Source organism: Alexandromys fortis, unplaced genomic scaffold (assembly GCF_014885135.2).
Source record: "Alexandromys fortis isolate MF-2015 unplaced genomic scaffold, M_Fortis_MF-2015_v1.1 scaffold_23, whole genome shotgun sequence".
NCBI lineage: Eukaryota > Metazoa > Chordata > Mammalia > Rodentia > Cricetidae > Alexandromys > Alexandromys fortis.
Window position 1 is genome coordinate 16,021,575 of NW_026067907.1, and position 24,545 is coordinate 16,046,119.

Consider the following 24,545-nt stretch of genomic DNA (forward strand, 5'->3'; position numbering starts at 1 on the left):
AATTTCTTCACTGGAGTATACCTTCATGATTTTTACCACTTCCTATAGTTCTTGCATGCCAATATCATAGTTAAGTGGATTGATTTTCAACATAGGAAATTTAATATGAGTTTTGGTTAAAAAAATCATATTAACGGTTAATGGTTATGTTAATAGTCTAATGGAAACAAGAAGTCCTTCACTACTAATTATTAATTCATCAGGGTTTTTAAAAATTCTACCTTGATATCTTTTTTAAAAAAATAGAGTACTGAATATTACGAAAGTCAATAAATGAGTAAGACACATATGTTGGTCTGACACTGTTTCTTATTATTAGACTTCAGCACAAATACTTAGTAAATTAAAAAAATTGATATTATATATTTTGTTTTGTACAGTAGAAAACCAATAGACATGATACATTTCTGTGTAGTCAATAAATTTTCTTAGAACCACATTTTATTTCTGAGCCTGACCAGGGCTTCTTTTACATCCTTGTTCCTCAAGCTGTAAATCAGAGGGTTTATCATGGGAATAATGAGGAGGTAAAAGACTGATGTCATTTTGTCCTGGTCTAGAGAGTAGGCAGAACTAGGTCTGAAATACATGAAGAGCATGGTCCCCTGGAAAATCCCAACTGCAGTCAGGTGGGAGGCACAGGTAGAGAAAGCCTTGGAACAACCCCCAGCAGAGCTGATCTTTAAAACTGAGGAGATAATGTAGCAGTAGGAGATAAGGACCCCCAAGATGGTGCTCAGTTCAATGAAACCAAAAAGGGTGAACAATACCAGTTCATTGACCTGTGTATCAGAACAGGAAAGTAATAAAACAGCAGGAAAAACACAGAAGAATTGATTAATATATGTAGAGCCACAGAAACATAAGCTGAATGCCAATGAAGTATGTATCAAGCCGTCTACAGTTCCCAACAGATAAATTCCAGTTAAGAACTGGTAACAAACTCTACTGGACATGTCCACAGCATACATCAGAGGGTTGCTGATGGCTTTGTACCTATCAAAGGCCATCACTGCCAGAAGCATGCACTCAATATCTATAAAGAAACATACTAATAAGAATTGCAGGAAGCAGGCTACAAAGGAGATTGGATTATTCTCTGAGAGAAGGTCCAACAGCATCTTTGGTCCCACTGCGGTGGAATAGGATAAGTCAGAGAAGGCAAGGTGGCTGAGGAAGAAGTACATTGGTGTATGAAGCTGGGAATCCATTCTGATCAAAATGATCATTCCAACATTTGACAGCAGAATAATAAGATAAACAACAAGAAACACAACAAATAAAACAGCTTTCATGTCAGGGTTAAGGGAAATTCCCAGGAGAAAAAAGTCGGGTAATAAAGAGCAGTTTTCCATTTCCATTCTTCTTTTTTCATGGTCTAAATGATTACAAAAATTTTCAGTGTCATGATATATTGAACTTTTTATTTCTCAATATGGTACTGTATAATAAACTCAGGAAAATGTAATATAATTACTAAATGGAATGATATGTTGTGATATTTGTGTATGATGTACACAAAGAAAACTGTCTCAGCACATCGTAGCTTTTTCATTAGCAAAAAAACTGCCAAAGTAGGTACATAATCAACATTCTTTGAAATAAATACATATATTTCATTTTCTTTCTGACTTGCCTAGAACTCTGACACTCATTTTTAGGCAATGTTTCTGAAATAAACAGAATATTATCCAGATTTAATATAATAGAATATTTAATGACCAAGTGAGCCATACAGAACATCTCGTCACATAATCAAAAGCATCATTGTCATTATATTTGCTGCATTCACTATTCTATTTGTTACAAGTTAGTTATGAAACAAAATCAACTTTTCAGAGAGTTATAAAAGAAAATTAATGTGGAATTGTGTTACGATTCTACTTATTTGCTTAATGCTTTAAACATGACCAGCTACTCCCTTTCACTGGAAAACACAATCTTTCCAACTTTTCAAATTCTATGTAAGTCAAATAAAAGTAGCAGAATATACAAAACACTCACTAGAACATGTCCCTGATTATTAGGATACAAATTTTATGACAATACAGAATCAGAATAATCTATGTGTTTTTCATTCCTCAACTGACTTCCTCATATGTTCAATAAAAGCAAAGTTTTATTTTTATTCTGTCTTAAGCCATAAGTGTACCTGAAATAAGGCAGTCTTGCTGTCATTTCTCTGGTGCAGATGGACGAGGTTGATCACATTTATTTTCAATAATATTATTGCAATTAAATTCTCTTGAGGTTCTTTCTTCCCATCCTCATATAAACCTAACATGACTAATTAGTGTCTAGGCTCAGGAGATTTTTTTTCCTGGGCATCCTGAGACAACCATCCCTATGGCTGTTATTTCAACTCCTTACCCTTCAATCAATTTGATAATTTATGTTGATCAGAATTTTTAGTAAAATGAGACATAATAAAACTAAAATTGACCTTTTATTAGCAATTTCCATATTCTTTATTATTTATCACAACTTGTCCATTTCTTAGACTACTTCCCCAAAATTCAATTTTGAAAAATTAACAATCTTATAGACTCTTTACTTTATTTGATTTTCATTGAATATTCTTTTCATATAATACTTTAGCAGGATTTCCTCTTCCAGAAATCCTTCGAGGTCCATCCCACCTCTTCAGCCATGCAATTCTATGTTCTTTCCATCTTTTTCTCATTAGAATAGAAACAAGCAAAAAGTTAAAATAAAAGATTCTTTAAAAACCATAGAAACACACAAATACAAGCAAAAACCATAAGAAAAGAAAAATAATATAAAAGTGAAAGAGCAACAAGACCCTCCCCAACAAGAAAGATCAAAAAAGCAGTATGTGACAAAATATCTCCAATAATATCATTGCATTAATTTTGTTTTGTCCATCTACTGCTGGGAATAATGTCAACTCTTAAGAGGATTTAATATAACCAGTGAGACTCTCTTGGAGAAAACAATTTTCTTTTTTGAAAGCAAGTTTCAATTGCAGACAGATTCTTGGTGAAGGGCGGAAGCCCATGTATATTTCCTCATGTCAGAGTTTGAACATCTGGTTTGAACCTGTACCTGAAGCCACATTTTCTGTGAGTTCAGATGTGTATCAGTCATTTTGTGTCTAAAAGACACTGTTTCCTTTGAGGCACACATCCTGCAGAGGCTCTTGAGCTCCTAAGGGGAGAAATTTGATAAAGACATCTTGTTTAGGACTGAGTTTTCTAAAATCTCCCAGTCTCTAAACCTTGTCCAATTGTGTGTATCTGTGTTAGTTTCCATCTACTCTTAGAGGAAACTTCTCTGATGATGGCTGAGGGAGGCACTGATCTCTCTCTCTCTCTCTCTCTCTCTCTCTCTATATATATATATATATATATATATATATATATACATAATGTAATTATCTTAAACACCTTTTGTTTCTCAGTTTTTGCAAGGCCTCTTTCACATCCTTGTTTCTCAGGCTGTAAATCAGAGGGTTCAGCATGGGAATCACCAGAGTGTAAAACAGAGAAGTCAATTTGTCTTGATCTAGAGAATAAGAAGAACTTGGCTGGAAATATGTAAAGAGTAGTGTTCCCTGAAAAATTGCAACGGCAGTCAGGTGAGAGGTGCAGGTGGAAAAAGCCTTGAGCCTTCCCTCAGCAGAACGGATCTTCAAGACAGATAAGATGATGTAACAGTAGGAGACAAGGACTCCTGAGATGGTACTCAGCTCAATAAATCCAAAAATGGTGAATATCACTAATTCATTGATCTGTGTATCAGAGCAAGATATTAATAGGATAGGAGGTATATCACAGAAGAAATGATTAATCTCATTTGATCCACAAAAACATAAGCGAAATGTTAATGTTGTATGTAACAAAGCATCTGTCATTCCTACAAGGTAAACTCCAAATAAAAATTGGTAGCAAACCCTACTAGACATCTCTACAGCATACATCAAGGGATTGCTGATGGCCTTGAAGCGATCAAAGGCCATCACTGCCAGCAACACACACTCAACATCTATAAAGATACAGACAAAAAAGAATTGCAAGGCACAACCAACAAAAGGAATGGTTTTGTTCTTGGCAAAAATGTCCATCAACATCTTGGGCCCAACTGCGGAAGAATAGCAGAGATCAGAGAAAGAGAGGTGGCTGAGAAAAAAGTACATTGGTGTTTGGAGCTGGGAATCCATTCTGATCAAAATGATCATTCCAATATTGGTCAGAAGAATAACAAGATAAACTGTTAGAAACGTAGTAAATATTACCACTTTCATGTCATGGTTAGTTGTAATTCCCAAGAGGAGAAATTCAGGTAATGAGGAGCAGTTTCCCTTGTCCATTATTTTTGTTCTTTTTCTATCCTATTGTAAAGGTCAAGAGAAAAATTTATTAGATTACTTTATCTGGACATATATCAATATATCATTTCTAAGACAAAAGACATTTTTTTAATTATATAAATCCAAAAACAGTGCAGGTAGAAAGTAGTTTTAAGGTGTCTTTGGTATTTAAAAATAAAATTTTATTTTAGCAAGTTGAAAAGATGAAAATTAAATGCTTATTAAATTCACAGGATATCTGACTGTACTGTGTCTCAATCACTCATACTAGTAAATGCATTTAAATGAATTAAAAGTGATTTTATAACCAAAATGATACAAGAAAAATTTCAAATAAAGAAAGGAAAAACAGAAGGCTTACTGAGCATATCTTTAGATACAAGAATTGCAATTATTACATATTCAACAAACATAATCATTTGAATAACCAACAATTTACTGAAAGACAGTTACTAAATAAATAGGACTGTGCCACCAGATTTTGGCATATAGTTTTTGCTAAAATAAAAAGCATGATTGGTTTAACTCTTACCTCTGTCATTATTTGCTGGTTTGTCAAACTACTAAAGTCTTCGGTGACTGCAAGTATAAATTTTCTAAAGAGCCAAAGAGTAATTAATAACAATTAATTGACAATTAATAACAAATAACAATTAATATTAAAACAGCCAAATAATTCATAAGAATGAAATAGAAGCCAAAATTCATAATAGATATGTTTTAAATTGTTGACTTTTTAATGATTTCATTTAGCTAAAGCGTGAAACAGTAGTTTTTTCAAAGCAGTATAAGCTTGCTTGTCTTTTATTTATGGTAGCTATTAGTGTATATGTCTGTCTCTATCCCTTGCTGCCTATCCTTCTACCTACTATCTGTTAAAATTAAAATGTAGTTAGTTAGATGTTACTGTTTCTAGAATTAAATATGCTGATATGTGGTCCATGTAAGTTTAAAGATACATATTTTAATGTTTCAAATCTATTATTATCTAAATAAAAATGAAAAGAAATAACTATTTGGCAACTTTGTATGTTTAACTGAATAGTTAGACATAAATAAATCATTTACAAATTCAATTCATTTTTCCAAATAAAATATTTTTCTTTTTTTCCCTATTTTCTAGAATGTGGATTCATTCTCCCTACCTGAGACGAGACAGTATTCCTACCTTCTACCAGTGTCAGGAATAGATGTCTCATTAGCTTGTTTATGTTTAATCAATGACAACTGGGATTTATACACATCAGAATCTGCCTTCCCTCTTCTGCATTATTCAAATATAGTTAATTAGGTATGTATTTTCTCCTGAGACTAGTCACAGAAACTTCAGTAAAATTGAACTTTCAATTCTTTACTCTTTGTACCAAATGATCTTTGAAGCCTTTTATGAGAATTTAGTTAAAACTGTTATTTGCTATCATGAATCACGTTTTTATGAAATGAAACTTCTAATGAACCCTAAACAAGACATAGTTTGAGTTCCATGGCTTTTTTATTATTACTTTTATTTCTGAGACAGTCTTTTTATCTGCAATTTAGAGAATTGTTACTAGTTTTATCATTAATCAATATCTCATTTTTCTACCCTAACACCTATCTAATCACAATCTTTAAACTTGATTTGCATTTTTGACAACTGACATTCACTAAACTTTCATTGTAACAGAAAGCCAAACCCTGTTATAATGATCAGTACAGAGGTGTTTGGATATTTAAATTTTCAAAGTCACTGGTTAACAAAAAAGAAGTGTATAATTGGAGGCACAGTACAGTGTTTATTGAATGCATTTCATATTTTTGTCATCAGGTAATGCACACAGGTACACTCATGCACACAAACCAGTAAATACAATGTAACAAAACATATTCAAAGACAAACTCTTTCTTTATATAGTATTTTTAGGGTGCAACTATCATTGTTTAACCAGGTCATGACAATTAAAAGGAGTAAAAGAAGACTTTCTGGAATAAATGATGGAGGATCTGACAGTGGATAATTCCAGAACACATCTGTTCATTTGTAATTATTCTTTTTACCCTAACATTGCTGGACTTCATGACTTTGAAAACATCTCAGACCTACCCAGAGTGCCTCCATTTTCCAGGCTAGAATATTTATCCATTGAAACTGAGAACCTCAATCCAAAGATGCTTCTCGCACACAATGGGCTTAGACAGTTTGCTCAAAAAGATTTGTACTGCAGGACAACGTTGACACTTATGTGAACCAAGTGCTTGTTATTTAATGTCCACTGTTCTGTAATAGCATAAAATTAACTTGCTCAACAATTTACGTTTCCATGAAATTCAAAGTTTCTGAATTGAATGTGTTAAAATCACAATTAAAACTGGATGTGGTGGGGGCACATCTTTAATTCTAGTGCTCAGGAGACAGAGTTGGAGGACAACTAGAGCTACATAGGAAAAACCCATCTCTAGAAAAGGAAAATCACATTCAGTAAATACTCAATGAAAGTGTACATAGTGATAAAATTTTATGCAAATAAAAGTATCAGAAAAATTTCTGCAAAAACAGTACCACATTTAAATTCAAAATGAAGAGTGAAATGAAAAGTTTGAGTATCATTAAAATTTAGTGTAAAAGCACCTATTTTAATAACAATAGTTTTTTATTATACCACATAATTTGCCAAGAAGAACATTTATCATTCATATATGCACATTTATATAAGAAATATATATGTATATATATACATACATAAACATATGTCCAGGTTTTGCTGTAGTAGGATCACTGGATTCTGGCAATTCCATATTTCTCATTCAGTTGTGAATGTATGATATGAGATTCCCCATTGTATGCTGTATGTCTTATTACCATTGTTAATAAAGAATTTGCTTCAGCCTGTGTCTGTCCAGAATAAAGCCAGGTGGGAAATTCAAACAAAGATATATTGAGACTGTAGGTAGAATCAGAGAAGTGCCATGTATCTTCCAAAGAAGAAGGATGCCAGAGACTTACTGGTAGGCCACGGCTTCATGGTGATGCATAGATTAATAGAAATGTGTTAATTTAGAATGTAAGAGCTAGCTATGAGTATATCAAAGCTACTGGCCAAGTTGTTTTGCAATTAATATAGTTTCTGTGTGATTATTCAGGTCTGGACAGCCAGGAACTGAATGAGAAGTCTTCATTTACAAATGCATTCTTACTTATCTTTTCTTCCCACTGGTTGCTTTGTGCCTGTGCTTGTATTCACCATGCAGTAGATGGCAATTAATGAAGAAACCCTTAATTGGTCAAAATGCATAAAATAAGCCACTTTGGGTTTTTCAGTACAAAATATGACATACACATCACACTGCTCTCCTTCATCTTTACCATAAGAGAATGAAGAAAGATTGTAAGAGCCAGACGTCATGGATAATGACACTATGAGAACAGTATTTTCTAGACACAAGAAGGAAGATGCTCATATGAACATTTCACAATGAATGTGGCATTATGTAGAAGTCTGCACAAGCTCAAATCAAGGCAAAAAAAATACCACTGCAAACAGGTGAATGAAAAACAAAGTTAGCTGAAAACTTTATGGCATTTGATAGCTACATAAGAGGTAGAATCTATTTTATTTAATGATATGGATGTGATCCCTGACAGGTCAACCAAAGCCTTGGGAAAGCTCCAGTCTATTAAAAAATAAAACCTGAATTTCATGGTGGGGGAGAACAAAAGAAAATTAATTTTTTTATTGAGCTATATATTTTTCTCTCCTCTCCCACCCTCTTCATCCCTCCTCTTTTACCCTTTTCGAAGATTCCTTCATTTATTATACTCAGGAGATCTTGTCTTTTTCTACTTTCATTATAAATTCGATTCAATTATGTCTCTCTTAAGATCTTCTTTGTTATCTAGGGTATCTGGAATTGTGAATTGTATGGTGTTTGTTTATTTGTTCATTTTTTTGTTTTATTTCTGAAAGCCACTTATGAGTGAGTACATATTATATTTGTCTTTCTGATCTGGATTACTTCATTCAATATGATCTTTTTTAGATCCATCCAGTTGCCCACAAAATTCTTTGTGTGATATATATGCTTATTTGTGTGTGTGTGTGTGTGTGTGTGTGTGTGTTGGGGGGGTGCACATGCACGTTTGCCTCTGCATCTGACACTAGCAGTGGACTTTGTGTATATTCTTCAACTATTTTTGTCTGAGTTTTTCAGTCATGATCTTCCACTGAACCTGTAGTTCACAAACTTACCTAAGTTGGGTGACTAATGAGCTCTAGAGTATCCTCGTCTACCTCTGGAGCCCTGAAAAGATGCCTGGGTAGGATATGCAGGGCAGAGAAGCTGTGTATGGAAGGAGCTAGGGGAGTCTGTTCAAAATACTTTGTATGGAGTTCTTAAATCATTAATGAAATCATTGCTTTAAAGAATCTTCAGCATACTGCTTGGTAGGTGATTGCCCGATTGTCTCTGGTTCCATCTAGTGTCCAAAACTTGTAACTGGTTTTGAAGCTAAAACAGTGAACTTGGGGTGTCTTTTCCAGGTCTGGGTAAAAGCTTACCCACGTGTTCCTTCTACTCACTTACAGACCTATCTGCTGATGGCGATGGTCCTTATCTATCTGTTGTCGATGATGGTCCTCACTTTCTAATTGTCTATCAGGGCTTGAAGATGTACATTTTAAATAAGCCATGTAATTAAAAGGAAGTTGGGATTTTATTGTTTTCTACAAAGAAGTTAAACAAAACTGAAGGGGCATTTTTATACTATAGTGTAATATGTTTCTAAATATTTATACTTTTTAATTTAAATTAATTGTAACAAGAAAAGCATATTCAGCAAATGTTTAAATAGTAAATTATTAAACATTCAAACTATTTAAATAAAATGATTAAGTAAGACAATGTTATATTTTAAGTTTATAAATTTTTATTTATGTTTAGAGTTAAATTGCCTGCACAGAGCTTATTATTTTTCTAAGTTATAGTAGAAAGTTAATGTGTGTATTCAGAAAATAATGACTGACACAAATTCAGATTTGAGTGGCAGAAGTCAGAAATCTTCAATATTTAAAACGTGCAGGATGAATACAAGCTATGGGATTCTTGCTCTGAGATACAATGACACTGAGACTGAAGTTGAGCAAGATTGTCAGTCTTTTATTTTTTTAATACCATTTTTTTTATTGATAATAAGAAAAAAAAGTTTCCGCCTCCTCCCAGCCTCCCATTTCCCTCCCCCTCCCCCTCCCCCCCTCTCTTCTCCCCCTCCCCCCACTCCTCTCCCCCTCCCTCTCCTATCCAAAGAGCAGTCATGGTTCCCTGCCCTGTGGAAAGTCCAAGGTCCTCCCCGCTCCGTCCATGTCTAGGAAGGTGAACATCCAAACTGGCTAGGCTCCCACCAAGCCGGAACATGAAGTAGGATCAGAACCCTTTGCCATTGACCTTGGCTTCTCATCAGTCCTCATTGTTCGCCATGATCAGAGAGTCCGGTTTTATCCCATGCTTTTTCAGTCACAGTCCAGCTGGCCTTGGTGAGCTCCCAATAGATCAGCCCCACTGTCTCAGTGGGTGGGTGCACCCCTCGTGGTCCTGACATCCTTGCTCGTGTTCTCCCTCCATCTGCTCCTCATTGGGACCTTGGGAGCTCAGTCCAGTGCTCCAGTGTGGGTCTCTGTCTCTATCTCCATCCATCACCAGATGAAGGTTCTATGGTGATATGGAAGATATTCGTCAGTATTGCTATAGGATAGGGTCATTTCAGGTTCCCTATCCTCCGCTTCCCAAGGGACTAACTGGGGACATCGCCTTGGGCTCCTGGAAGCCACTCTAGGTTCAAGTCTCTTGCCAACCCTAAGGTGGCTCTTTTAACTAAGATATGTGCTTCCCTGCTCCCCTATCCAACCTTCCTTTATCCCAATTATCCTGTTTCCTCAAGTTCCCCCAATCCTCCCCTTCTCACTTTTCTCTCCCTGTCTCCCCTTATCCCCAACCCACCCCACCCCCAAGATGTCAATTTTCTCCCCTGCAATTTTGTCTACTTCCCATAGCCAAGAGGATAACTATATGATTTTCCTTGGGTTCACCTTCTTATTTAGCTTCTTTAGGTTCACCAGGTATACACTCCGTGACCTTTATTTATGGCTAGACACCAATTATGAGTGAGTACATCCCATGTTCATCTTTTTGGTTCTGAGAGAAACAATGTCTCCTGTAACCAAGATGACCTAGAATGTAGAATGAATCTAAAGCAAACCTTAAATGTTGACACAATCTACCAACAGAATACAAGAGATAGAAGAAAGAATATCGGTCTTTTATTATAAATAGAAAGCTATTGAAATTCAGTTGCTTTCGTGAACCTATTATGAACTACGTAAATCAGCCAACCAAACTGATGTATTTACTATCTTGTGTATGAAAAGTTTTTATGTCACCTCTCTATTCTCAGAAAGTACATGTACTTGACAATATTTGCATTAAGAGCTCCTGTAGGCACCCTCAATATACAAAAAGAATTATGAATTTACAATGCTGATATTTTTCAGTAACATTTTTACTTTTTCTTGTGACATTTGAAATAATCTAGCCACAAAGGTTAAAATCTTAAATATGTTGCTAACTACAAAGAACTTTTACGTATAAAAGACATTCTTTGTAAGATTGCAAGTTGTTAAAATTAATACCAAGACTAGGGACATACCTCATTAGCAGAACATACTTTTCTATCATGCTTGACTCCCTAGAGTTAGTTCCCAGTTCTAACAAGTAAAGCAAAGGAAACAACCCAAGTATTACTGAGAGTGATAATTACTTCTTCAAATAATGAATAATGACAGTATTTCTCAGTAATCACCAGTGTATTTTCAGGAACACATATCCCAGTGGCAGTGACGCCATTAGGGATCCCCACAATTCCTTGGAAAGATTCATCTGGGATCTCATTCATTCGACTCCCATTGGCATAAAAATATAGTAAAAGCCCTTAATTCCTGTGTGAAATTATTCATTTTGTCTACTAGAAAACTGTCCTTTCCTTGGTAAGTCACTTTCGTGTGGAGTTAGATGGGTTTTTGTTGCATAAAAGTTAGGTTTTGTAAAGCTGAACAAAAAATAAAGATAGGTGACTCAACGCAAAAATCTACTTATAAATTGTTTTTTCTGCACAAATAGTATATTTTTCTGACAAGTATTGTGCAGTAATCTGTAACATTCTTGTGTAAATACATTTTTGGTTTCAAATAAGAAATTACCATTCTGTCAGTCTGATAATTTGACATATTTTATGTTATAATTGAACACATTTTGCTAGACGTGTATAAAATTTTGTGATTTTTTTATAATTAAATTTTTATCTATTTTCTGAGGAGTTGAGACATTTCTGTCTTCTGCTTCTTCTCCGTGTGCATTTGACTCCTGTTATCATTTATCTTTTTAGACAACCACAAGGAATATTTTATCACAGGAGCGGCTGCCATTTTCCAGGAAATGAGAAAACATTTTCTGCTCTTCACCCTGTCTCAATGTGATCTAACTATACATTCTGAGCAATCCCCATGTTGGTTTCTCCTCCTGTGTTCGACTAAAAACACATTTCAATTTAAATCATTCCTGTTAACTCCTAGACTAATGCCTTTGTATATTATTCCAAGCATCTACCTGACATTTGATATGAATAAGAATGTAGTTTTGTGAACTAATGCATTATACAACTTTGGAACAATTTTTTTATCTTGAGTTTTTTGTCAATTTCCCCTTTTAACTCAAATTTCTTATTTCTTCATTTTTCCATCTACAAGACAATTCAGTTAGCTACACTAAAAATATTTGGAATTCTTTGTTATACTTGAGAAGCCTTAAACAACTTGTAGTTACTGTTGATAAAGCAGTGTCAGCATAAGTAAAATACAGTTTTCTACATGCTATTCTGTCTAAAGGGTAATGCATAGAAAAGATAACTAGAAAGTGGGTGGATTAAGAGATTATAGATAGATGATAGACAGACATATAAAAAAATGGCAGACTGACAAATAAATAAGTAGATAGTTAATTCTGTAATTTAATACAGAACCACTGAAAGATATATCATAGTTGCCTTATAGATTATAATGTTTATTAAGTTTCACAAAGTTGGATAACATGTGTAAAGAAAAACGGATTATAACTTAATTTACATTAACTTAAATTTAATGTATTGCTAAAAGCAGACAAAACATAAGAAATTATTTCCACTATCTAGAGAAAATATGACACACCATCACACTCTGTTGATAAACGCATTTGAGTAGAACTTTCTGGTAACCAGCCATCTGGGCTTTGATGTACACATGTTGTGGGGATGTTTTGATCATTGAATATGAAAGGCCTCATCCCTATCATCAACACTACCTTAGCACAAATTATTATAATCATGGAATAAAGTAATAATCCAGAATCAGCTATGTCTCCCTTTATGGTTCTCTTATACAACATTAATGTATTTGTTGACTCCTTTGTTCATATGTTTTACATTCTTCAAGACAATGTTCAAGATAAAATACAGATTTCTTTTACTTCAAGATTGAATCCAGTGAAATCATTCAAGTACTTCGTGTTCTACCATATAAGTATGCTGAGAGCACAGCAAACATGATTGACAGGCTTCTCAGATACTATTTGTTTCATAGTACAATAAAATTGTCAGCTATTTTTGTTACTTGCTTTTATTCATGAAAATGCCAGATAAAGTTATTATAAATTAATTTATGACTAAATGTTGCCCATACTTTATTGAGTCACCTACTTAGTATTTTGTAGTTATTGATTTTAGGTAAGCACTATTTACCAAAGGTACAAAACCAGATGATCAACATTATCAGCTTGTTTGATATATGAGAAACACTAATGGAATTATTCTAATTCCATTAGAATTATTCTAATTCCATTAGAATGAAACACATTCTGCTTAATGTTCCTGAAAATTGATTTAATTTCACTAATAATGCTCCTGTTTTATAGTTGGAAAATATAAGTGTTTACCTAGTATGAATTTTGTAATACTACTACATCAACACTTGCAAAAATAAACCCATGTGTTTTAGTTAGCATTAATATTGCTGTAGTGAATCACCACGTCCAAAGCAACTTGGGGAAGAAAGGGTTTATTTATCTTAGACTTCTTCATCATTGTTCATCATCAGAGGAAGTCAGGGCAGGAACTCAAACAGGGCAGAAACTGATGCAAAGGCCATGGATGGGTGAAGATTACTGGTTTGCTCATCACGGCTTGCTCATACAGCTTTCTTATAGAACCCAGAACACCAGCCAAGAAGTAGATTGATTCACAAGCAACAGGGGCCTCTGAAATAAATCACTAATTAAGAAAAATGCCTTATACTGTTGTCTACCATTCAATCTTTTGGAGAAATTTTCTTCAAGGAGGGACCTTTCTCCTCTTCAATGACTCTAGCTTGTGTTAGGATGGCACAGCACATCATGCCTGTACCTTAAATGTGTGGGGTTGGGGGAGGAACAAAAAGAAAAGGAAGTAAACTGTTCTAATTTTTTGATGCCAAAAGAAAGACATGAGATATCAATTTGCATTAATATAAAATATATTTTTTCTTTTAACATTGTGTTTTCATCAATGACGTCTTCATTCTTGGCATCCTTATACTCCATTATATTTGAGTACAGAAATGTAAACAAAAACATGCCTTGTTCTGGCTTAGAAAAGGAAAAGTCAGTAGTGCAGTGTCAAAAAGAATGGTGAATGAAAATGCACAAGGTAGCCTTCAGTTCAATCTTTGACCAAATTCTGAAATACATCTCTCAGATATTGTGTTTGGAAACAGCTTGATCATAGACCTTTTTTTATTTAACTAGCCTTTATAAAATAATGATATAAGCCTTTTTTGTATTATTTAACTTTTATGACCTGTATCATATTTTTAAGCTTTTACAGTTCTTCAAAAGAAAAAAGAAAAGAAAACTACGCCTGCATGGAGTTTACAATTGAAAACTATACCTTGGTCACTGAATTCATCTTGTTAGGTTTCCCAACAAGACCTGCACTCCAGGTCGTTTTATTCTTAGTGTTTCTGACATTGTATGGTATGATTTTAACAGGGAATATTGGCTTGATGTTGTTAATTAGGACAGACCCACATCTTCAAACCCCTATGTACTTTTTCCTTAGCAACCTTTCCTTTGTAGACCTGTGCTATTCCTCAGTAATTGTTCCCAACATGCTAGTGAATTTCCTCTCAGCAAAGAAATCTATTTCTTACATTGGCTGTGCTCTCCAGTTTTATTTCTTCTGTACATTTGCGGACACTGAGTCCTTTATCCTGGCCGCCATGGCCTATGATCGCTATGTTGCCATCTGCAATCCTTTGTTGTACACAGTTGCAATGTCCAGGAACCTGTGCATATGGTTGGTCGTGTTGTCATATGTTGGCGGCAACATGAGTTCCCTGGTTCACACATCTTTCGCCTTTATTCTAAAATATTGTGACAAAAATGTCATCAATCATTTCTTCTGTGACCTCCCTCCTCTGCTGAAGCTTTCCTGCACAGACACGTCCATTAACGAATGGCTGCTGTCCACATATGGGAGTTCTGTGGAGGTCATCTGCTTCATCGTCATCATCGTCTCCTACTTCTTCATCCTTCTCTCCGTCTTGAAGATCCGCTCGACAAGTGGGAGGAAGAAAACTTTCTCCACCTGTGCCTCTCACCTCACCTCCGTGGCCATCTATCAGGGCACGCTGCTCTTCATTTATTCTCGGCCCAGCTCCCTCTATTCCCCCAGTACTGATAAAATCATCTCAGTATTCTACACCATCATCATCCCAGTACTCAACCCACTGATTTACAGTTTGAGAAATAAAGATGTAAAAGATGCCACCAAGAAAGCGCTAAGATTTAAGGTACGACCTCAATGACAAGGACCACTTTAAGATTCATCTCGCTCCAACTGCAGGTGCCTAGGAGGGAACTTGCAGCAACATTAACAGCAAATGCACAAGTATTCAACTGAGACAACTGTTCAAACTCTTTCTTTCTTTCTTTCCTTATTTATTTATTTATTTATTTATTTATTTATTTATTTACTTTTGGCTTTTCGAGACAGGGATTCTCTGTAGCTTTGGAGCCTGTCATGGAACTAGCTCTTGTAAACCAGGCTAGTCTCGAGCTCACAGAGATCCTCCTGCTTCTGCCTCCCAAGTGCTGGGATTAAAGGCATGCGCCACCACCGCCCAGCTCTTCTTGTGTTTTTTTATATAGTTTGGAGATCAGCCCTCTGTTAGATGTGGGGCTGGTAAGGATCTTTTGCCACACTTATTTAATACCACAGTCGGATATAATCATAATCCCAAGACATGGTATATTTTAAAGAGTTCAAAGTGAAGTTGAGTGTTACATGGTACATTTCTAATTCCAGAACAGAAAACAGAGATAGATGCAAAAGTACCATGAACGTGCAGTCTGAGGCCCTCTCCTCTCCCCTCCCCTCCCCTCCTCTCCTCTTCTCTCCTCTCTTCTCCTTTCCTCTCTTTTCCTCTCCTCTCTTCTCCTCATCTCCCCTCTCTTCCCCCTTTTCCTCTCCTCTCTTTTCCTTGTTTCTTCTCCTCTCTTCTCTCCACCTCTCGCCTACTCTCTCCCCTCTCCTCTCCTCCTCTCTTTTCCTTGTCTCCTCTCTTCTCCTCCCCTTCCTTGTCCTTCCCTTTCCTCTCTTCTCTTCTTCTTCCCCATCTCCTCTCCTCCCCTCTTCTCCCCTTTCCTTTCCTCTCCTCTCCTCCTTTTTCCTCCCTTCCTTTCTCAGGAAGTGCAGCCTGCCTATAAAATGTACAAGGGATAGAAAATACCTCTCTAATTAAGGCCCAGTAAGCTTAAGGATCTTAATTCAATACAAAAGGATAGAACCAAGACCTGTAAATGTCTTCTGACCTCCAAACTGGTATTCTGGCATATGTATACCCAGGCACATGAATACACACAAAACACACACGCATGAGAGAAAGAAAGAAAAAAGAAAGAAAGAAAGAAAGACAGACAGACAGACAGAAAGAAAGAAAGAAAAGGATAATTGTAAAAATAAAAAAAATTACTATTTAGATAAGCAATATCCTTAGCAATTCAACCTCTCAAAGATGCAAATTAAATCTACAGTGAGTTTCATCTAATACAAAATGACTATTACCTGAACGAAAATAATAAATGCCTGTGAGGATGTGTGGAATTGGGAAAAATATTAATTGTTTGTAGAATCATAAATGGGTACAGCCAACCAGAAAATGTGGAAGTTTCTTAAGAAGCTAAAACAAGAAGTAGGATCTGACTCATCATGCCATTCGTGGGCATACACCCAAAGGACTACAGCCTACACAGAAATACTTACACTGCATATCTATATTAAATACTGCTGTTTATTCACAAACATTGAAAAATGAAATCAGCATCCTTCCCCCTTATGAAAGAATAGACACTAAAAAGAGTGTATATATACAGAATGGAATTTTATTTTTGCTTTATAAAAAGCAGAATTCTAAAATTCTTGGAAAATAAATTGATCTGAAAATTAGTATGTAATAGGAGGTATCTTGGTCTCACAAATATGAATACTACATGTTCTCACTCAGAAGCAGATTCTAGCTTATAATTTTGATATCCACATGTGTGTATAGGTCATTAAATATCATAGCCTGCTCTTACAGGAATCATCTAAGGGTACCTGGGAGAATGCATGAGGCTGAAGACAGAATCATAGAATAAACCAGAACTGAAGGTCAATACTAAACAGCCCTGAGTTTATTTCTCAGCCAGCATATACACTGCAGACAAATGGTAGGAAAAAGAGCAGTCCAGATAGCTAACCACCTCCATGCACTGTCCTGGGGAGGAAGCTCAAACAGGTGTTTTATCTTATTCAGCTAAGCGGCTTCTAAGCTCTAATGAGGAGTGCCTCTTGCTGGCATACACCAGCCCAAATCTTAATGGGAAAAATGTGCTCTTTCAACTGGGCAAAAATGCTTTTTCCTGTGGGTTAATCAAAACTTTCTCACAGTCATCAATACAACAGTGACTAAAACAGTCTTAAGGTTTCTAGGTGAAAAAAAAAAAAAAAAAAAAAACAGAAAGTTGAAGAAGGAGTGTACTAAGTGTGTAGAATGCATAATATCATGAAATTAATGTTGTGGGCATCTTCAATGGGGATAAGAACATGATATTGCTGTAGCCAGTGAGGTATTCAGTATTTGTAAGTGCTTATTCTGCAAGCATGAAGAAGTGAGTGAGAACCTATAGCGTCATTTAAAAAATTGTAAGGTCCTGTAATGCCAACACTGTAGGGCAGGTGCAGGTAGTCCTGAGAGCTCACTGCAGCCAGACTAGCCACCAATCTTAAGTTTTAGATTAAATTAGAGACATTCCATCCGTAGAAAGAGAGTGCCAGGAAGATATCTAAAACCATCCTCTGGTTTCAAAGGAGACTCAATGGACAAACCCACAATATCAAACACACATAGACAATGACACACAGTTGCACACACACACACACACACACATACCTACACACATAAGTACACACACACAGACACACACACACACACACACACGCACACACAAATGAGCATGCAATTTCAAGTATAGAATGTGTCCTTAACATTGACATTCATGATGATGAATTATTTAAATAACCAAAGAGCAACAAGAAAGCCCCAATAAATTGAATGACCACCATAAAATAGATTTGTTTGTGTGTACATGCACATGTGTGAAGAATTTAGCCATTAAAGGAAACATACTGTGTTGCGTGTAAACACCGCTGACATGATACGCTGAGTGTAAATATACAAAGTCTGTTGCAAGGGGCTACATTTTGCTTAGTTATAATTTTATGTTCTTCCCTATATAGGCAGCTACTTATCAACAGAAATGTGTGTTCCAGAGACTGCAGACAGCTCAGAAGGGAGAATGACTGCTAATGAACATGAATTTATTACTGAAGTTTTAAGGAGTTTCTATAATTAAATAGTGTTGGTGCCTACACAGCCAATCAGTACACTGATACCAAATAAGTTTTTGTTTTAAATGGGTAAATACTATGCTACATCATTTTATTAAGAAATAAAACAATTATGTCAAAACTGACATATTTCTGAAATAATGGAAATGTAGTATATAGTACTACATAAAAGAAATGGGGAGGTAAAGACTGGAAGCTGTTTAAGTTTTTTTAAATTTCTACTTTGAATGAAGAAGTAAACCTTAGGCTATATTTTATATTTTTAAATAGCTAATAGTTTTCCTACTGATGTATATTTATTTGGTTACCATAATAAAGAATTAGCACTGGACTTACGACATAAAATACAGACCCAGAATTATAATTAATCACATCAAAGCCTGAGGGAAATATTTTCAGAATCTGAAATCCCAAATGTCAATGGGTAATATAAAATGCTACCTGCTTCATGCCCATCTGACAGAAACCTGTTCAACTAAGGTAAGTTCTAAATTTTCAGATCGAAACTATACAATATGTATCCTAAATATCACCTTCAATAAAAAAGAATTTGTAACTTAGTCATTTATTTTACTTTCTTAGTTATTCAGTTTATTAATTTTTCCATGTAATGACTAACAATATTTATTTGCAGAGAACTAGAAGAATGTGACTGAACTTAATATAGCAGTAACAGAATAAAATTTTATTTTAGTCTGGTCGCATGCCAAGGACATTATTTATAACTGTGCAAACACATGCATGAACTTAACGAATATTGATGTAAAAAGTGTGTGCAAACAACGAACAGCATATTCAAATGGAGCCCATTGGAGACCATGCCATGACTTGTTAGGTCTAGAAAATCCCTCAAATGCTCTTCACCCACATTCCAACTTTCATATACTATGAAGGACAAAGAGATACATCACACTGCAGAATAGAGAGAGAATCAGAGACAGAGAGGAGAAAAGGAGGTAGGGACAGATACAGAAAGGGAGACTGGGAGACAGAAAGATCCTATATGTGCCAGAAATATTTTTATGTATATTGTCCAATTTCCAGAGGTTTGGCAATTTATTAAATGATATGTATATTCTGAATGGAATATTTGTCAGAGTTCTAGCAATCTTCTATATCTTTTCTGTGCCCAGACATATACAGTCATAGACATTCTCTGTCTAATCCCATGGAGTGACAAATCACAATAGTTTCCAATATTATGCAGGGTAGGAAGTGCTAGATTTTGGAAAATAATGGTGAAGAACTCTTACTGTTTCAGTAAGAGAAATGCCTTGGGCTAAATAGTTAAATACCTAGGAGCTACCAGGGACTCTCCATGGGCAGATAAAGAGAGCCCATTAAGCTAGGTCTTCCTTCTCTTTCTGCCTCATATGCACTACTATCAGATAAAGCAGGGATTTGTGAAACCCTTCAGTTACTGGTGTGTATGAGGTAGAAAGCTGCTGGGCATGAAGTAGTAAAAACACTGAATCTTTGTCAATTTCTAATATTATGTATAATGATCTATTTTAAAATCAAGCTTAAGGCAAATGCAAAATAAAAGTTTGTTGTTGTTGTTGTTGTTCTGTTTTTATGGCATATGACTTTTGTCAGAATACTCACCTGTGCATAGGAGACCCTTGGCTGATGAGAACAAGCAATAAGGAAACCTGAATCAGGTATAGTAACATAAAAAGCCTATTAGGATTATTCAGTAACCTAGTCTATATACTATAACTGGCAGAAAACTCTTCACAACCATCATGATTTTTTTAAAGAAAATAATAAGATTCTTTTTTTTAATGTCACGTGAGTACTCCAAAACACAGAAGAAGGTCTGTTGCACTGTTTGTAATGCCAGAATTTCCTGATGTCACTTTGAATTTAAAATACTTCTGTCAGCCAAACATGTCAAAACGTGACTCACAATAATTAGGGAACTTGTAGAAAGCAGCGTGTTTCATGAATCTCAAGGAAATGAGATCAAATTTTCCAAACAGACTAGCTGAGATGTTAGTTCTTAAATCATTTAACCAAAGAGCATCTTTAAACTGACTGATGACTCTCTTGTAGTAAAATAGTAACATCTGAAGCAAATTGCATTCTGTCTTACAGGTACATGGTTCACACTCAGAAAGCAAAATATACATTTTGCATCCTCTTGAACATTTTCTAAACAATTCAGAAATGCAAAGAAGAATGGAGAGGGAAAATTGCTCTGCCTTTACTGAGTTCATATTAATGGGAATTACCAATAACTATGAGGTAAAAGTGGTTCTGTTCACAATATTTCTACTGGTTTACCTCATTAACCTTGTGGGAAATCTTGGATTGATTTTCTTAATTAAAGTGGATACCCAGCTTCAAACTCCTATGTACTTCTTCCTTAGTAACCTCTCTTTCTGTGACCTCTGCTATTCCACAGCAGTTGGGCCCAAGATGCTGACGGACATATTTGGCAATGACAAGTCAATTCCTTTTTTTGCCTGTGCTCTACAATTCTTCATTGCCTGTACATTTGTAGATTCAGAATGCATACTGCTTGCAGTGATGGCCTTTGACCGGTACCAAGCCATCAGCAACCCGTTACTTTACACAGTAAACATGTCCAGCAACCTGTGCTCCTTCCTCATGGCTGGGGTTTATCTTGTAGGTGTGGCAGACTCTTTGATACACACAACACTGACATTCCACTTATGCTTCTGTGGGTCTAATGAAATAGATCATTTCTTTTGTGATATCCCTCCAATTTTACTACTGTCCTGCTCAGACACACAGGTCAATGAGTTAGCAATATTCACAATTTTTGGGTTTATTGAACTGAGTACCATCTCAGGAGTTCTTGTTTCTTATTGTTACATCATCTCATCAGTCCTGAAGATCCGCTCTTCTGAGGGAAGAGTTAAAGCTTTCTCTACCTGTGCCTCTCATCTGACTGCAGTTGCAATTTTCCAAGGAACTGTGCTCTTCATGTATTTCAGGCCAAGTTCTTCCTATTCCCTAGATCAAGACAAAATGAGCTCACTGTTCTATATCCTTGTGATTCCCATGCTGAACCCTCTGATTTACACCCTGAGGAACAAGGATGTGAAAGAAGCCCTGAACAAACTGAAAAATAAAATATGCAATTAAACAACTATTTTAAGTTTTGACCTTTCTCATGTAGAGTCATTTTGTTTTTCTAAAAATTATGTGACATGAAAAATGAAATTTCATTTAATATTTACTTAAATGTATGTAATGAATTTAGTATTGATTTTAATGTCAAATCACAGAAAATTGATCTCCAAATGTTACAATACTTTCTTTTTAAAATATACTAATGCCTGTGTGTGTGCACATGTGTGTACAGATATGTCAACTCACACATATATGAGTGAATGTGTATATGCAAATTGCTGTTTTCTTATTTCTGTTATTTAGAATTTATAAGACTGCATAACTCAACAAAATAATTTTATAGAAATTTGCAAGATAAAATCTCTTTGAATTTAACAGATATAGTAAATGCTCTATTAAATATTGTGTTTTGTCCTGGCCATTGTCTTTTTTTCCTATTGTATCTCTAAGTCCCATCCTTGCTACCTACTTACCAATAATTCACAACGTATGTTTTTGTCTAAATATAATGCTATAATTGGAATGTAGTTAACACTTCAGAGTAATTATTGCACAGCGTACTCTGTATCTTGACACACTTTTTTCTCTTTCCCACAAAAAGAACTTACCAAAATACTTGTGTAAAAGTTCACTATATTAACATTGGAACTGCTCACTTTATATTTTAGTTTTACAAAGAAGTGTTAGTGATAATCTTCATAAATTGGTTAAAAGGGAGTAATAATATTAAGATTCTCAAAAATTAAGTAGATGTAGTAACTGCTTTTGCATGAACTAAAGTTCCCCCCGTCCTCACTTCCTGTGCCTCAGAAAATGTCCATAAAAATTAAGAGTTTCTTGTAGAGTTCAGAACTCTCCCTTCAACTGAAGAAACTCTGTTAAATAATAATTAAGTTAGATGATTTCTAGGATCCTTTGCAACTATCCATTTTCTGCTTGGAATTCTCTGTTACTATAAATTTTGAATACATTGCTATATAAACTTCATTCTGTTTGTAATAATATTTTCCATAATAAAAGTGGTGGTTTGTCTGTGTTTGAAAGAATTGCATTTATACTCTATTAAGTCTTATCTGAAATAATGGCAATGGTGATACCAGTGAGATGAGATAATACTAATTTCACAAAGTCAATTATTTTCAAACTTGGCCATGCAATAGCTTGTTAAGTGGATTTAGAAATCCTTGAGAACATAGTTGGTGTGGATATTTCAATATTTTAATGCTGAAGTAGTTAAAGCTTATAAACTTAGTGAAGCATGTTGAATCATGTAGAAAATGACTACAGTTCATTTTCTAACTAAATCTGATTTTTGACAATAAACATGTGTGAAATGTTCTATAATCATTGTCATACTAATTTGTATAACTGCATGAAAGCATCTATTCTTTCTGAACATGTCAAAACAGTCACCCCAAAACACAATTGCTAGATACTTTTGTCTGAGACAGAGTTTCTCTACTATGTAGCCCTGACTGTTGTGGAACTTAATGTGTAGACCAGAATGGCCCAGACTACACAGAGATCCTCCTGTCTCTGCCTCATGGATGTTAATGAAGGGAGCCACCATGCTTATTCCATCTCTAGCTTCTGCCTATGCAGAAATAGTGAATAAATACATTCTATAACATGTAAGAAATTTTCTCACGCAGAACCACTTATGGTAGAATAAAATTTCAAGATATTAATATTTTCACATACTACTTAAGAATTTTGAAATGCTGAAAGAAGCATGAAATTTGTGATATGGGTTTTAGTTACCACTTCCATGTTGCAACAAGCCATGTTTGCTTTATATCATAATCACAGATAGTATACTAATTGTAAGACATTGTGTACCTTTTACTACACATTATCTTGAGATAAATTAATTTTCATTTGTATTGTGGAATGCTACACAATTATGAGTAAAATCAAAGTACCAGTACACAACATGGGGAAAGTTTACAGGGAATATTGTATCCAAGAACACAGACTTAAATGGAAGAAAATTGTGTAGTATCATTAGTTCATAGCTCATAAAACACAGACAAAGGTTATAGATATATTGAGGAACATGTAAATAATATGCTTAAAAGCTACTTAATACATAATCTCAGAGAGACACATTAGGAGAAATAACAGACTAATGCTTGTTCAGTGCTGGAGATCAGAAAGAAAAGGGAAGTGGCAGGTTAATATGAGTAAAAGTTTCTTCCCATGCTGATGAAAGGTTCATGGACTGAGGGCGGTGTTTGTGGTTAGTCTGTATGTATAGCTTTATATATTTTCTGAATTTAACTATAAAGAAGGAAAACATGCTTTATATATAACCTAACTAGGGATTTTTGTTATCCTTGAAGATAGGAACGCATCTGTGGGTAATTTTTTTTACACACATGTGTGTATTGTGTGGCAAGAAGAGAGTATGGAACTCTCTGGAAACGGAGCTACAGGTGATAAAGAGATGCCTTGTAGTGTGAACTGAACCTGGATCATCTGCAAGAGCAGCCAATGATCTTAACCACTGAGACATTGGTGAGCCCTGAGTGAACAGGCTTAATCACAATTAAATTAAAATTGCTATAACTCTTGATTGGCATGGTATTCATCATGATCAAATAACTGTTTAAATGCTCAAAATGACAAAGAATGCAGTAATCTCAGCTCTGAATAAAAAAATAATAATTGTTCTTGGTAAAAATATTGTATTTTATCTCATTATAAAGAGCGTTTAGTTTATATATAATCAATATACTATTACAATAGTTTTAAAATTGATTTCAAAAGAATCACCTAAAAACACAAGAGATTAAAAATTTAAAAACCAATAAGAGGATGATGGGGAGGAGGAGAAGAAGAAAAAGAAAAAGAAAAAAGCATATACATTTAGTGTTTTGGATGTCATATCAAACCTGTGAGTGTCAGACAAACTAGCTCATTTCAATTATAAAATGCAATAGGAAAGTAGATGTTCCCCAGGGTAGAGAACCATTAGTACTTAAAGAACTCTCTTTATTCTGACACTGAATATGTTGGAGAATGTAGATAGACTCTGAAAAAATTATCTGATTTAATTTTTTATTATTTCTCTCATTTTATAGAATCCAATAAAAGTAAGTAGTTTATATATTTTGTTTCAAAATTTAACAT

The 24,545-nt window shown here is 34.9% G+C and overlaps 4 protein-coding genes across 4 annotated transcripts; 2 read left to right on the forward strand and 2 right to left on the reverse strand.

Annotated features, from left to right (window-relative positions):
• Nucleotides 1-428: 428 nt before the first annotated feature.
• LOC126497709 (olfactory receptor 5W2-like) lies at nt 429-1,367 on the reverse strand. Its single transcript, XM_050135892.1, has one exon. The coding sequence runs from the start codon at nt 1,359-1,361 to the stop codon at nt 429-431; it is 933 nt and encodes a 310-aa protein (XP_049991849.1). The 5' UTR covers nt 1,362-1,367.
• A 2,027-nt stretch (nt 1,368-3,394) lies between these two features.
• Nucleotides 3,395-4,339, reverse strand: LOC126497684 (olfactory receptor 5W2-like). The gene has a single exon (XM_050135862.1). The coding sequence runs from the start codon at nt 4,328-4,330 to the stop codon at nt 3,395-3,397; it is 936 nt and encodes a 311-aa protein (XP_049991819.1). The 5' UTR covers nt 4,331-4,339.
• Nucleotides 4,340-14,283: 9,944 nt separating this feature from the next.
• Or5i1 (olfactory receptor family 5 subfamily I member 1) lies at nt 14,284-15,228 on the forward strand. Its single transcript, XM_050135973.1, has one exon. It carries the CDS (start codon nt 14,284-14,286, stop codon nt 15,226-15,228), a length of 945 nt encoding a protein of 314 aa, XP_049991930.1.
• A 5,252-nt stretch (nt 15,229-20,480) lies between these two features.
• LOC126497803 (olfactory receptor 5W2-like) lies at nt 20,481-21,425 on the forward strand. Its single transcript, XM_050135974.1, has one exon. The coding sequence runs from the start codon at nt 20,481-20,483 to the stop codon at nt 21,423-21,425; it is 945 nt and encodes a 314-aa protein (XP_049991931.1).
• The last annotated feature ends 3,120 nt before the right edge of the window (nt 21,426-24,545 follow it).